At 43.9% G+C, this 16,574-nt stretch overlaps 1 protein-coding gene across 1 annotated transcript in view; it reads left to right on the top strand.

Moving 5' to 3' along the window:
- HS3ST4 (heparan sulfate-glucosamine 3-sulfotransferase 4) overlaps nt 1-4,176 on the top strand; it is a 210,257-nt gene extending 206,081 nt beyond the window's left edge. Inside the window, exon 2 of the mRNA XM_032157169.2 lies at nt 3,524-4,176. Coding sequence (XP_032013060.1) covers nt 3,524-3,533 — 10 coding nt within the window. The 3' untranslated portion in view covers nt 3,534-4,176. The remainder of the gene's footprint in view (nt 1-3,523) is intronic.
- Nucleotides 4,177-16,574: the final 12,398 nt, after the last annotated feature.

Raw genomic sequence — 16,574 nt, forward strand, 5'->3', positions numbered from 1 at the left:
TCCCTTCTTAACTCATCCATAAGATACTTAGTAGGGGCCGCTACACACTGGGCATGTTTCAGGAACCAGGGATATAGCAGTGAACAAGACAGCAAAGTCCTTGACCTCACGGAACTTATTTCCAGAGGGAGAAGATAGAATAAATAAGTAGACAAATGAAAGCAGATGTATGATTTTAGTTAATAGTATAATAAAGAGAATAGATTTGGGTAAGGGAATACAGAGTGAGAGCAAAGAAGTAATCACAGAAAATCTGTTTGAGCTGTTAATGTGTGTGAAGGCGCAGGTGGAGGGAGGCAGCCCACCGTGTGTGGATGTGGGAAGTGGTGTGCCAGGCAGAAGGAAGAGTGCCTGAAAAGACCAGAGGCAGGGATGATTTTGCTGTGTTTGAATAAAAAAAAGGAGACTAGGATGGCTGGGGCTTAGTGATCAAAGAGAAAAGTCATGTGAGAACTGGGAGAAGCTGATGAAGGATGGTGCTGGGATTATGGCCATGATAAAGAGTCTAGATTTTATTTTAAGCCCAATGGGAAGCTGTTGGAGATTTTAAAGTAAGGGAATGATGTGATCGTATTTGCCTTCACACAAAGCTGACATGCTTCCCAATTAGCAGCTTCTGTGGACAAAGTCCCAGGAAGGGATCCCACTGGTCAGCCTTAAGCCACATTCAAATTTGTGGACCAGGAAGGGATCCCGTTGGTCAGCCTTGTGTCATGCAAATTCATGGGCCAGGGATGGATACCATTGGTCAGCCTTGGGTCACATGCAAATTCGTGGACCAGGGAGGGATCCCATTGGCCAGCTTTGAGCCACATGCAAATTCATGGGCCAATCACTGTGGCCATGGTGTTGTGGTATTTTGAATGACCCAGTTGGGATCATATACCGATGTTTAGAGCCTGGAAATGGGGGCAGCCCCACCCCTTCCACTGAGCATGAAAGGGTAATTTTTCAAATGAAAATTGTGGGGTCCACTTAAGAAACAAGGTGATGGGCATTGGACAGGTGAAAATAATATGTGTCCTCTGTGCCTCACCTGCAGTAATATCCCTGAACTGTGAACATCTCATCCCTCTTTAGGATATCCAGGGACACCCCAGGATGTCCAGGGAGGTCCTTTCTCTACCTTGCCTTCTTCACTACTTATCAGGCTAGCCAGTAGAGGATTGCTTGGGTGGTGAAGCATTTCTTCCAGGTTTTAAACCAGGGCGATTTCTACCTGTGTGGTCCTTGTACTAATGCATGTCAGGTGAGCCCAAATGTTATTCCCTGTAGTCCTTTTGAACAGAACAGGAACAGCTCCCTCAAGTAGCTATTTTCTTACCCTGAATAACCTCCGTTCATTCCTTTCTCTGCTCAGGACATGGTTCCATGGCCATTTTAGTGGCTTTCCTTGGAGTGCGTTGAACTTCATCAGATTTTCAGATGCTGTGTTCTGTGAACGGGGTGGGGGGGGGTGATTCCTAGTTTACAGGAGCAATTTCTTAGTTTAAGCCTGATTTGGCTGCAATAAAACAGCCTAGTATGCAAATGAAGTTGTTCCCAGATATAGGCAAAGAAGTCACTAGTCAATAAATCATTGATGTTGTGGGAGGCGAGGTGAGCAAAAAAGCAGATCCGAAAGCAGAGCGGGAAGTTGCTAGGAGGAAAATATTCCCCGGCCCCTCTGGGATTTCTGTAATCCTGTGGCATCCTGTGGTGTAGGCCTCTTTTTCTTTCTTTTTTTTTTTTTCTGTTTTTTTGAGATGGAGTTTTGCTCTTGTCACCCGGGCTGGAGTGCAATGGTGCAATCTCGGCTCACTGCAACCTCCGCCTCCCAGGTTCAAGTGACTCTCCTGTCTCAGCCTCCCGAGTAGCTGGAATTACAGGCACCTGACACCCTGCCCAGTTAATTTTGGTATTTTTAGTAGAGACAGGGTTTCACCATATTGGCCAGGCTGGTCTCAAACTCCGGACCTCAAGTGATCCACCTGCCTCCGCCTCCCAAAGTGCTGGGGTTACAGGCATGAGCCACCACGCCTGGTGACCTCTTTTTATTTATAAGAGTCAAGTTGGTAGGAAAATTCCTTCTCATATCATTTTATATTTACCTCCACTATGGAATGCGTCATGCTTAGCAATTATGTGTTCATTCAGCAAACACTTATTGAGCACTTACTGCATACCAGGCACTGGACAGTAGTGATGGGGAGATGGGCAAATAAAAATCCTGGTTTTAGTTTGGTGTGAGAGACAGATGAGAAAAACGGTAATGGCAAGGAAGTGTGATGAGAGTTATAACAAGAGAATATGTTAGTGGGGTCCCTCTAGGAGCTGCCTGGAACCAGGGCTGAGAGGGAAGGGTAGATGGGTGAGGCAGGATGTGTGTGTGTGTGTGTGCTCACGAGTGTGTGCGTGTGTGTGTGGCAGTTCTGGACCATGATAACCACGCCTACAAAGGCCCTAAGACTTGGGAGAACAGGGTGATGTGAGTTAATGTATGACCAGGTAGAGGGATAAATGGGATATGGCAGGATATAAAGCTTGCTCAGTAGACAAGGATCAGACAGTGTAGGTCTGGGGACGGCGTATGAGGGCGATGGAGAATGATTGAATGTTTTGGTCACGGGCAGTGATGTGATCAGAGTTGTTTTAGAAAGATCACTCTGATAGATTTGTAGAGGGTGAATGGATGCTGGGGTGGTCACAGGAGAGGTGTCAGGGGCTCGATAAGCAGGCAGTGGACCAGAGAAGGAATGGAAACTGGAGCCGAGACTGTGGCTGTCTCGGTTGGCTGGGCTGCTGTAACTGGATGCTGTGGACTGGGCGCCTTCTCCAGCAAGGATTTATGTCTCATTCTCTGGAGGCAGGAAGTCCTAGGTCAAGGCCCTGGAAGATTTGAGACCTGGTGAGGGCCTGCTTCCTGGTTTGCAGATGGCTGCTTCTTGCTGTATACTCACACAGCAGAGGGAAAGAGAGAAAAAGAGAGAGAGAGAGATCATCTTCCTTGTGTCTCTTTTTATAAGGGCACAGATTTCATTCCTGAGGGCCCCCATGACCTAATCACTTCCCCAAAGCCTCATCTTCTGACAACACTATATTGGGAATTAGGCTTCAATATCTGAATTTCAAAGGGACACAAATATTCAGTCTGTAACAGTGGACAAGGGGACAGAGGGCCAGGGATGGAGGAGACTGGTGGGAGATGGGGGGAACTAATGTCCACGGCCCTGGTGAGAGACTGGTTTTGGGAATGGGAGGTGCTGGGCTAGGCTCCACATCATGTGCCTCTGGACCCCACCCCTGACCAACAGAATCTCAGTCTCTTCTTAAAGATTCTCCTGGGATTTAAAGCCATGTGCCCTGACTCCAGCTCTGTTGTTTGTTACTTCTACCACAAACATGACTATGAAAGTACTGAAGGATGCTGGGATTGTCTGGGAACAGGTGGAGTGATGTGTCTTGGGTGATTCAACAGAGCCAAGTAAAAAGTAATACTACAGGGTTCTAATAGCCTTCAACCCTCATTTTGCTTAACCTTTAGGTTTCCTTAAATATTGACCTAGAGGGCAAAGGACTGAACAGACACCTCAAAAGAAGACAAACAGGCAGGTAACAAACATGAAAAAATGCTCATCATCATAAATCATCAGAGAAATGCAAATCAAAAGTGCAGTGAGATACCATGTCACACCAGTCAGAATGGCTTATGTTAAAAAGTAAAAAAATAACAGATGTTAGCAGGGCTGTGGAGAAAAGACAACATTTATACACTGCTGGTGGGAATGTTAAGTATTTCAGCCACTGTGGAGACTCAAAGAACTGAGTTGAACTATTATTCAACCCACCAATCCCATTACTGGGCACCTGCCCAAAGGACAATAAATCATTGCACCAAAAAGGCACTTGCACCCGTATGTTCATTGCAGCACTATTCACAATGGCAAAGACATGGAATTAACCAAGCTGTCCATCCACAGTGGATTGGATAAGGAAAATGTGGTACGTATACACCATAGAATACTACACAGCTGTAAAACAAGAATGAAACCATGTCCTTTGCAGCAACAGGATGCAGCTGGAGGCTGTTATCCTAAGTGAATTAACACAGAAACAGAAAAGCAAATACCACATGTTCTCACTTATCAATGGGAGCTTAACATTGGTTGCGTATGGAGTAAAGATGGGAACAGTAGACACTGGGGAATACAAGATGGGGGAGGGTGGAAGGGAACAAGGGTTGAAAAACTGCCTACTGGGTACTGTGTTCACTTGCTGAGTGATGGGTTCAATTGTACTCCAAACCTCAGCATTGTGTAATATATCTTTTGTAGCACAGCTGCACATGTACCCCCAGAGTCTAAAATAAAAGTTGAAAAAAATACTGGGGGCCAGGCGCAGTAGCTCATGCCTGTAATCCCAGCACTTTGGAAGGCCAAGGCAAGAGCTCACTTGAGCTCAGGAGTTCGAGAGCAGTCTGGGCAACATGGTAAAGCCCCACCTCTACAAAAAATACAAAAATTAGCCAGGCATGGTGGTAAGCCTGTAGTCCTAGCTACTTGGGAGGCTGAGGAGGGAGGATCACTTGAGCTCAAGAGTTTGAGGCTGCAGTGAGCCAGGATTGTGCTGCTGCACTCCAGCCTGGGCAACAAAGGGAGATCCTGTCCCCCCACAAAAATGATAATATAAAATTGGCCCAGAGGGGCACTTTGGACACAGACGGGCTGGCTATGTGTGGTTCCGGTCCCAGAGGGGATCCTTTGTTGGCTCCGTGACCATTAGCAGGTCACCCAATTCCTCTGAGCTCTGGCCTCTTTACAGGACTGTGATAAGGATTGAACTGGATAACACACGGGGAGGGGAGTGTGTGTGGTGGTAGGGGGGCAGTAGAACCCACCCACAGCTTCCTCCCTCTCCCCCTTCTTCTCTCCCCCTCGTTCTGCCGTTCTGCCTGGGGGAGGTGCTGGATTGTGCTCCTGGCAAGGCTGCCTCACTGAAAGGACTCTGGCTGATGAGATGTTCTTTAGAGCAAGGTTTCGAATCTTTTTTTAGTTTATGTTCAGGTGCTTTGCTTTCCCCCCGCCCCCTTTCTCATTTTAGCGATGAGGACCCTTGCTATGTGTGACAGCTGATATTCTGAAAATGACAAGGTGCCTCATTTGGGACAGAATGTGCTTGGGGATTTTTATCTGTGTGTGCACAGCGTTCATCTCAGTAGATCAGCATAGGGGAGCCCTGGCAGTGGGTCACAGCGAGCTGCCTGGGACTCAGACAGCTTCAAGCTCCAACAGAGGGAAAGGAGGAATTCACCCCGGCCTCTGTCACATGGAGAGCTGCAGAATCTTTCTTGCTCGATGTCTTCCCACTGTCCCTGGATTTTGCTTAGCTTCTATCAAACTAACAACCTCTTGACTCACCGCCTGTGTCCAATCTCCCACCCTCAAACTCACCTTGCTTGCAAACTGAAAATGACATTAGTAGTGCATTCTAATGGCACTCGCATAGTTAATATTTATTTCATGTGCCTGGCAGGATCCTGAGCTCCTTGCATGTCATTTACTCATTTATTAACAGCAAGTCTTTGTGAGACCAATCTGATCATTTTCCTCCCTTTCTGCAGAAATATGACTGGCTTCTCATACACTGGATCAAGATTTCCCAAACTTTCCCTTCTTGCAGATCAGCTTCATGGTTTTACGACATAAGGACATCACTGTGGATGATCTTCATGACTGCTGTCATATAGTATACCACCTATGCCATATTTACGCAAGCTTTTCCTGTAAATTAACTCACTTTGGGAAATATTTACATAGATTAAAATACAATAAATTATAGCTTTCATTCAAATGCACACTGCCCTTTGCCATATCTATAAGGTCACCAGAAGCATGAATATGATGAAAACAGAACAAAACCAAACAGTGTTATTAAACCCTCTCTGGGAGCTGTTGACAAGGCACTCTGCCTGAGGCTTGCTCTCTTTGTGCTAAAAATGGGACATGAATAAGAGAGGGAGATGTTGAAGATAGAGCAGCACCAAACCAAGACTTTCTCCTTGGTGCAAAAGCAAGACTTAAGTGAGAATTTATAAGGGAATACTTTTTTCATGTAACTCAGTGCTCTTTATTGCTCTTTTCATCTGCCTCCTAAAATGCTCTCCTGTTCGCTAACAGCAGCATCTTATTTTGAGAAATACTGGTGGACAAGATGGACCCTAACTTGTTTCACTGTCTAGATGTCTTTCACACCGTGGCAGTTACTTTTTCTACCAACTGCAAGCTCACCTTTCTTCTTGATGTCTTTCTCTTTCCAATCTCTCTGTTTTTGCATCTGCTGTTCTCCATGACTGGAAGGTCCTGTCCTTAACTGCAAATGGCACATGTGCATGCATTTATTTCAAATGTTACTCCATTGTTGTCTTCTATATAAAGTCTTCCTCAAACCCCAAAGCACAGTAAGTCAACCTTTCCTCTGTTAACAACGTAAATGTTCCCCCCATATTAGTTGTTGCTATATACTGAAGGTTTCTGAGGGAGACGTTATTAGGTGGCTAACTCAACAGGCATTAACTTCCGTCTTCTCTCTTGCTTCTTTCTCTGTAGAAGCTGAAAAGCTTGAGGTATACTTTACCAGCTTCCCCTGAACCTACAGAGGAAGGGCCTATGACCCAGCTCTGTCCTATGTAATGTCAGGACAGGTATGCTGATTGAACTCCTTTTAAAATTTATTTTTGAGACGGAGTCTCACTCTATCGCCCAGGCTGGAGTGCAGTGGTGCAATCTCAGCTCGCTGCAACCTCTGCCTTATGTGTTCAAGCAATTCTCCTGCCTCAGCCTCCCAAGTAGCTGGGATTACAGGTGCATGCCACCACACTCAGCTATTTTTTTTGGTATTTTTAGTAGAGATGGGGCTTCACCATGTTGATCAGGCTGGCTGATTGACTTCTAAAAAGGTGTTTTGCTTCTTAGTGGTAAGGAAAAGCATGGCGAAAACCTCATGAGGACTTCTCCTTCTTCTCTCTTCCTGTCTTAAAGGCAAATGTGAGAACTCCTTCAGTGGCAGCCTGCTGTGATCACACAGTAACAAACATAAGAAGGATGGGTCAATATAACAAGGAAGGAAGAATAGAAAGGAACACATATCCCATTAGGAAATCATGAAGCTGCCAGGCCAACCCTGGGACCAGCAACTTTCAAATTCCTGGTTAAAAAAATGATAAATGTCCTTGTGCTTTGAGCCATTGTTAGCTAGAAGTTCTGTCATGCATAGCTGAAAACATTCTTAACAGATATTTTAACTGGTCTTCGTTCATTACTGGATTTTGTGTAATTCTAAAATAGGTGTGTAACGTTTATCTTGGTAATCTTGTCATTCAAATAGGGTACATGGTAGTATTTATTATTATTGTTATCCACAAAACAGCTTATATTTATTCAAACTCTATGTTTTTCTGTTTCCCGAGTTTGGATCCTTAATCCCTATTGTTATTAATGTCATTAATGAAAGTGGAATGAATGAAAAAATGAATGAATAACTTACCAACAGGAGGATTTGCAAAAAAATGCTTTTTATGCCACCTTTATTTAACAACTTTATTAGAATTTATATTATAATGAAAAAAGTGAGGCTCTGTTATTTGTTCTGTATATATTTTGTTTTTGATTTATTTTTATTTTTTGCTTCTTGTATCCTAACCTATAAGAATTTACGTTCTTGAGCTTTCAGGGAGGCATTTAAGGGAGGCAGTCAGGGTGTATTTGGATCCTCACATGTGCCAGGTGTGTTAGGAGTGCGGGTTAATGCAATACAACAACATTGGAATGTAGCTGTTATTGCTCCCTTATTACCCGAGGAATGATAGACTTGGGTAAGCTTGATAAAGAAGCAGAGAGCTGCTGAGGCTGCAGGGCAATGGTAAAACATACACACTGGCTGGATAGATTGCTGGAGTCTATAGCATCTTACCCCCAAACTCTCAGCACTGTGACATAGGACCTCCCGGAGAACTAGGGATTTTTTCTCCCACTATACCCTGCAAAATAAAGAGAGTTGAAGATTTTAATGTAGTCCTAGATTACATGATTACATTACTCTAGATCCCATGTTCTTCCTACTCTGTTACCCAGCACCTGCTTGAGAAGCCGCCATGATACTCTGCCATTGACATTGATCTTTTATTCTGGAAAGTCAAGACCGTGGAACCCGTTGGCGCATCCTTGGAGAGAAGAGTTGAGTACTGACCTGTGTGGTATTAGGGGAGGATCTCTGGCTTCCCTGAGCTCATATGCATTGAATCCTCCTTAGCTAGTAGTTACTCTCTCATCTCCTTTGCAGTTTCCTAGTGAAGATACCTGTGACAAACCTCTCCCTTGCCCCTGAGTACTTTTCTCTGTTTCTGTCCTAAGACTTAGTAGCTGTGGTCCATGGGGTCCCAGGGCCATGTAAAAATGTCTGAGAATGGCTCTCAGCATCTGCAGAAACTTAACCAGTCTCATGAGGGCTGGCAGTGTGATATCCCACATCCAGCTCCAGGGAGTACTAGAAAATCTTCAGCAACCATTCCTAAAATGCTCTTTCATACTGGGAGTGGTGGCTTACGCCTGTAATCCCACCACTTTGGGAGGCTGAGGTGGGTGGATCACTGGAGGTCAGGAGTTCGAGACCAGCCTGGCCAACATGGAGAAACCCCGTCTCTACTAAAAATGCAAAAATTAGCCAGGCATGGTGGCTGGCGCACATCTGTAATCCCAGCTACTCGGGAGGCTGAGGAGGAGAATTGGTTGAACCCAGGAGGCAGAGGTTGCAGTGAGCCGAGATTGTGCCACTGCACTCCATCCTGGGTGACAGAGCGAGACTCTGTGTCAAAAGAAAAAAAATGCTGTCTCATCTCTTTCTTCTTCCATTCTCTGTTCTCACACAGAAGAGCTGTTTCAGCCCCTCTTTCCTCAAGCTACCTACTGCTCTTCCTCCATCCTTGCTTTCTCTTATCTTTTTCTTGTCCTCTCACCACTCCTTTCATTTTTTCCATTACAAAATTCTCCCAAAAAACTGGCAAGGCAGGGCCTTCCTTTAAGTTTTGGAAAATGGGGAAAAAATGAGTTTCACTTGCAAGGAAAGTTTGGAAACACGAGTGTAATAACACCGTTGTATCTTATCATATGTCTGTGTCTCCCATCTACCAGGTCTGTTGCTGGGCCTCTGCTTATGTCTACCTCCACATCACGTCTCTACCACGATATGGGTGTTAATCTATGGTTCTTTTTTTTCTGCATTTCCCTGTTTCTTCCTCACCTATCTCCTACTCCTGCCCCCAACCAAGTTGATAATCAGCTCACTGTCCATGGCCTTGAGTGGGGATATGATAGGAAGAAAACTAATGTTGTAACCCCTACACTTTCTTCCTGGCTTTTGTATTCAAAAGATGAAGCCCGGCATCATGGTGTCTCATGCCTGCAACCCCACACGTTGTGAGGAGAAGATGGGAAGATCGCTTGAGCCCAGGAGTTTGAGACCCCGTCTCTATCAAAAAATTGAAAAAATTAGCTGGGTGTGGTAGTGCACATCTGTGGTCTCAGCTACTCTGGAGCCTGAGGTGGGAGGATTGCTCAAGGCTGAAGCTGCAGTGAGTTGTGATCGTGACTGCACTCCAGCCTGGGCAACAGAGTGAGATCTTATCTCAAAAAAAAGAAAATAAAAAAAGATGAAACCCTAGAAAAGACAATTATTTTGGATATGAAGTAGCATCATGGGAAGAGTGTGGGTCCCCTCCTCATAACCCTGGAAAGAGGTTTTCTACCTTCAACACATCAGTTGGAAGATGAGTGAAGAGGGTTGACAGAGAGATCTCTGGGTACAGAAGAGAGGTGACCCAGGCTACACCTCCTGGACTCATGTACGGGAACCCATAAAATCACAAGAAAGTGGCAATGTGGTGGTTCTAGGCAAATGGGACTCCAGACAGCGTTAAAAACAAAAAAACAAAACAAAAAAACAACGTCTGGTGGATGCCTGGGTGCAGTGGCTCATGCCTGTAATTCCAGCACCTTAGGAGGCTGACGCAGATGGATTGCTTGAGCCCAGGGGTTCAAGACCAGCCTGGTCAACACAGTGAGACCCTGTCCATACAAAAAATACAAAAATTGGCTGGGCATGGTGGCATGAGATTGTGTCACTGCACTCCAGCCTGGGTGACAGAGTGAGACTCTGCCTCAAAAAAAAAAAAATGCATGATGGTAAGCTTGATAATGAAGCAGAGAGCTGTTGAGGCTGCAGGGCAATAGTAAAACATCCATACTGGCTGGAAAGATTGCTGAAGTCTACAGCATCTTACCCCCAAACTCCTGGCACTGTGACATTAGACCTCAGGGAGAAACAGTGATTTTTTTTTTTCTCCTACTATACCCTGTAAAATAGAGACTTAGGATAAGAACTGAAGTTGTTTTACAGGAAGATGAAGAATACACATGTGTGTGTACATATATATAATATATATTTATTATATATATTATATATGATTTATATTTTATATATATATAAAATCACATATCACACACACACAATTGGGACTCTCATGTTTGAATGCTGTAATTCATGCCTGATTCATTTCATCATTACCTATAACAATATGGATATTGATATGGATATGGTTAAATTAAGTGCCCTGCAACTTTGCACAGTCCGTTCTCAGGGCATCCCTTGTAGATCCACATAGCAACTGACGTTCCTTTCTTATTAGAAGTAAAAGGGAGGATTGAGCATACTTGTCCACATCTTTATCTCTTCTTTCTTCCTTATGCCTGTCACTCTATACTCTCATTTCTGTTCTGCCATCTTGAACTTCCTCCAGTGCTTCATGCATGCTAGGCTCTCTATCACACACAGCTTGCACACCTGTTGTTACTGATGTCTAGAACTGCTTCCATACTCCCCTCCTACATTCTCTAAACAATACGCACTTTTTTGCCTGAATAATTTTTGTATGTCCTTCAAGCCACGGTTCAGAGGTCATTTTCCATGTTTTAGGAAAATTTATTTGACCACTATTTTCCAAACTTGACCTATTTCCAGCACCTAAATAGTTCACCTAAAATGTACCACAGCTTAATAAATACTTGGTGAATGAGAGAACACTGAAATGAATCAATGGGTGGATAAATGAATAAGTGAGTGAATACATGCATGAATAGATTAGTAATGAAAGGATGGATGGATGAATGGATGAATGGATGGATGGATGGATGGATGGATAGACGGATGGATGGATGAATGGATGAATGGATGGATGGAAGAATGGATGGAAGAGTGAATGATATTTGGCATTTCTAACCTGTCATGTCTTAGTGATAAATATAAGTAAAAAATATTCACTGCTCTTCAACTTCTTTGGGTCCATCATGCTGGCCAAGCATTTCCATGTCTTTCATCTTGGTGTCAAAGCATTGAAATAACAGGTGGCAACATTTGCTTTTTAAAATCGAATATAATTTTGAGCTGCCAAAGGTGAGATTAGTAAATGGGAAGCATAAATCACTTCTTTAGTTTGTATACATTAGCACTGGCTGTCAGAATAGGGCACTTTCACTGACTTGTGGGGACAGGTTGCTTGGCTTCCCAGATCTTCAAGGGCAATGGAAGTCATTCATTCATTTATTCCTATCTTCATTCGTTTTTTCAATGGGTCTTTCAACATAGCTTGGTAATCAAGAGAAAGAATTTTGAGATTTTAATAAAACCTAATTCTGATTGTGTTTTCCAGTTAGTAACTGTGCATCTCTGGGACAGTTATTTATCTTTTCTGAGCCACACCTCATTCCTGTATAAAGCGGGGCTCATGTATAAAAATAGTATTTAACTGTAGGGTGGTTTTGAGCATTATTTGAGCTAATAAATATGAAGCATTTTGGACAGCGCCTGGTACAGAGTCAATGGTCAACAAATGTTAGCTCTTATTATAAATTTCCTCATATGTGAATTCCTCCTGTCCTCAAATGTTTATTGAACTCATTGAGTAGCAGACACTGAGCTGAGTAAAGTATGCTTTCTACCTTTTCAGACATCACTGTCAGTTGATTTGACAGAGGCATGGGTCAATTGTTACTCTCTGACAGATTTAATGCTGGACTATAGAAAATGGCAAGACCTAGAAAGGAAGGACTCCTCCTCTCTATGAGAAGCTGGGTGGTATATCTGGGGACAGCTAAAAAGCTCTGGCCAAATTATGTAGGGAAGGCCATGCTGGGATCATCAAAATGTTTTAAACTAGGAACCTGATAAGACTGGATTCCTCTCCTAAAACTTCCTTGGCAACAGGGTGGAGGACAAAATAAAGACAGGTGGGATTGCAAAAAAATTAGGGGCGGAGGGTGGGGCAGGTGTTAAACAGGTCAGGTGTGAAAAGAGGGGGTTCTGCATTGAGGAAGAAGGTGGACGCAGCAGAGGGAACATGTTGGGAGGACTCTCTAATACCTTGTTTCTCAAAGAGTGGAGTTGGACTAGCAGCACTGGGGTTACTGAGAGCTTGTGAAATTGTGCAGACCTTCAGACTCCACCTGAGACTTCCTGGATCTACATATCGGGAAGCTCCCTGGGTGATTTGTATGGGCATGAAGGCTCATGAAAGACAGCACACAGACTCAGTAGGATTTGGTAGCCACCTGGATGTGGGGTGAAAGAGAAAATAATTAATCAAGAACTAGAATGTCCACAAAATCAAACACACATACTAGACTTTCCTTTTTGAGAAATGGGGGAAGACTATATACCTCATTCATGATTTTTGTTCCTTGGTACTAATTTAGGATTAGTGTTATGAAAGAGAGACAAACCCTTGGTTTCTCCTTGAGCCTCTTGGGGTGACAGCTCCAGAGGCTTCACGCATGTATCTTTGCGCATCAGGGCAGGTTTCATTCCTTTATCACCAAAGCCATAGCTAAGTGTTTATGGCTGAGTTATAAATCCCCAGAACATGGATTTCGTCCTGGAAGTGCTGAGTCAACCTTAACTTTAGCAGTGCAAATGGTGCCACAGTAAAACGTATATATCAAAGTGGTGGCAACTGTAAAGGTCTTTTAAAATTGAGTTGACATTGCAGCATGTTTGCTTGAGATAAGGTGAGGATTTACGTTCATAAATAGAATCTTGAAGCCCGAGAGGCATAATTGGCAATTTGGGGTGTTGAGATTTGGGGATCTTTTGTCCTTGATCCTAACCGAAGACTTCCTTCTCTTTGTGGGAGGCAGTCTCACTTTTTCACTTTTAATCTGGCTTTGTGTACAGAGATGAAGTAATTTTGAGGACCCTCCTTGAAAAGTTCCCCCAAAAAGTGCTTTTCAGGCAAATTCAATTGAACAAAACATTATTTTTTATTCTTACCCTATGTATCTAGAATACAAAATGAGTAAGAAATTCTACCCTGAGTGGACTTTCATTTGCTCATTCATTAAAAAATTATATTTTAAATGCTTATTACATGCCTGGCACTAATTCCAGGATCCAGGATGCTGGGTTAGAGCAGTAACCATGAGAAAGTCCCTGCCCTCAAAAAGCTTATATTCCACTGAGGGAAGAAAGTCAATAAAACAGGTAAGCAGATAAATATAAAATATAATACTGCAAAATAAATTCTGAAATAGAGGTATTTCTTGTGGTGTCACAAAAGGAAACATTTATACCTGTTTAAGAAAATCAGGAAAATAAGACAGACAGAACACACTAGAACTTAGTGTTGATAACTAGTTTGCTGAGCAAATTCATGAAGGTGTGAAAATACAAGACATGTATATGCCAGCGTGGCTGGTATCTGGTAAGCACGTTTGGAAATAGCGCTTAAGGTAGGTAAAATTAAGTGGATTCCTAATAAACTGCCAACAATTTTAGATTTCAAGCAATAGAGAGACAGAATAAGATGCCTGTCTTGAATAAAGATTATGCTGGGGCTGGGTGCAGTGGCTCACACCTGTAATCCTAGTGCTTTGGGAAGCCTAGGCAGGAGGATTGCTTGAGGCCAAGAGCTTGAGACCAACTTGGGCAACATAGCAAGACCCTATCTCTGCAAAAAATGTTTTAAAAATTAGACAGGCATGGTGGCACATGCCTGTAGTCCTAGCAACTAGAGAGGTAGAGGCACAATCTCACTTGAGCTCGTGAGTTTGTGGTTACAGTGAGCTATGAAGGCACCACTGCACTCCAGCCTGGGTGACAGAGTGAGACCTATCTCTAAAAATATTAAAATTAAAATTAAAAAAGATTACGTTGGCAGATGAGAGACATGGGCATAGCCGAGACCATGATGGAAGGGTTGAAAAGACTGAGACTTGATGGTTAATTCCAGGAGGGCTTCAGGAGGAAAGCTTAGTGATTAAATGGTGACGGGGACATGGGGAGGTGGGGTAGGGGAGTCAAAGGTATCTAGGTGTTGGACGTGTTACCTTTTTTTGTAAATTAGAGGTCACATTGATCATGACATTCCAGCCATGCACCTTGGAGCTTATAATTTTGTCTCTATCTATTTCTAAAAGATATAATCAAATGCAGGGAGTAAAGAAAGCTGAAGCTTCATCAATGACCCAGAGACTTAGCCGCCTGCCATGCTGGACAGCTCAAAGCACACAAAGTGAAGTCAAAGGGGCAGCTCAGAGAAGGACCCAAAGATACCCTTATCCCAACAGTCAATATTTACCCTACTCAAAGTGCTGGATTAGGATTGTTCCACCGGCACCTGGGCCCCCTGAAACACACACACGGTGCACATGTTCTGCATTGCAGAGTGCGTATTTTTAATATTGATCTCTCCAAATCCAACAGGCTGCATTGATTTTCACAAAACCTGGAAGAAAGACTGTGATAAACCAAAGACGCATACAGCTTCATCAGCCAAAAGGACATGACTTATTTTCCTCTTCCTTGAACTTTCCTTGGCTTCCTGGGAAGATAACTTATTTTTATTTCTCTCTTTATTTCTTTATTTTGTATCAGCCTGTATTAAAGCCCTATAAATAACCTTAGAGACACACGGAACAGATTCATTTAATTTTCCTTTAGTTATCCTAAGTCGGAACAGATGTGTGTTTGTGATAGAAGAGGGGAGGGGGAGAATGAATCATAGGTGTGGAGAGAGAGATGAGAAACTGGCATCTGCAGTAGAATGTCTGGCTGATTTTCGGAGCTTGGAAAACAGCGCTGGCTCAGCCTGGCTGGGTCTGCTTGGCCCTAACGACATCTGCCACAGATGAGAACCTAAAAAGCCAAGATATGAAATATTGAGCAGGGAGGGATCAAAATCATGGAGTGATGTACTTTCTAGCAGCATCACCCATAAATTGCTCAGTCCATGAACTGACCCTTCCTTTCTTACATGCTTAAAAGATATGGTGGTGAAGGTGGGGAGCAGACCAGAGATCAGAAATGTAGCTGTAGGATTCATAGAGTAAGGAGATCAGTTGGTTGATCCACAAGTCATGATTGAACATCTGTTGTATGCCCAGCCCTGTGCTGGAAGCCTGAGTTGTGTGGGACATGGTCCAGATCCTTACAAATAAGTCATCTCACCCTAAAGGTGAGGTCAGACACTCTTTACATTGTCCAGTGAGGAAAGACTGAGTGTCACATTTCAGGCATGAGGCTGGCTGGGGCATCAGGAATGAGCCAGGGTGAGGACAAACCCTCAAGGTCAAGTGTAGATAGCTGTGAGTGTCCAGTGGGGGCATATCTTGCCTGCATGACATAGAACAATATTCAATGGCAAGAGTGTGTTATCAGTTCAGCGTCAGGAATCACAGCGCAGAAGCTGCAGGTGAGGTAGCAAAAGGTGTAAGGAGCAAATCCTTAGGAAAAGAAGCCTTAACAACGGAGGAAGGCATCAGAGTCCAACCAAGTGGTCTTGGCAACGGAATGGAGTGCCCCTTTTGAAAGTTTTAAGGAGGCTGGGCGCGGTGGCTCACGCCTGTAATCCCAGCACTTTGGGAGGCCGAGGCGGGTGGATCACGAGGTCAGGAGATCGAGACCATCCTGGCTGACACGGTGAAACCCCGTCTCTACTAAAAATACAAAAAAAGTTAGCCCGGCATGGTGGCGGGCTCCTGTAGTCCCAGCTACTTGGGAGGCTGAGGCAGGAGAATGGCGTGAACCTGGGAGGCGGAGCTTGCAGTGAGCCAAGATCGCGCCACTGCACTCCAGCCTGGGCGACTCCATCTCAGAAAAAAAAAAAAAAGTTTTAAGGAGAGAAAACTAGGACAAAAGTCCATATGGACAATACAGTGACATTATAGAGATGTCCCTTGGTGCCCAGGGCTGTGCTGGGCACACAGCCTCACTTTGCACATGAGTCCTTGCTCCATCATTGCTGGCTGAGGCTGATGGCATCATTCTGCCCTGGTCAGGATTTCACAATGATGGGGATTACAGCAGAGCATCTCCAACCCTAATATGCACACTAGTCGCCGAGGGATGTTATTAAAATGCATGTTCTGATTTAGTAAGTCTGGGGTGGGGCTGGAGATTCTGCATTTCTTTTTCTTTTCTTTTTTTTTTTTTTTCGAGAAGGGCTCTTGCTCTGCAGCCCATGCTGGAGTGCAGTGGCGCATTCTCAGCTCACT

The sequence above is a fragment of the Hylobates moloch genome, unplaced genomic scaffold (assembly GCF_009828535.3).
Source record: "Hylobates moloch isolate HMO894 unplaced genomic scaffold, HMol_V3 SCAFFOLD_6, whole genome shotgun sequence".
NCBI classification, from domain to species: domain Eukaryota; kingdom Metazoa; phylum Chordata; class Mammalia; order Primates; family Hylobatidae; genus Hylobates; species Hylobates moloch.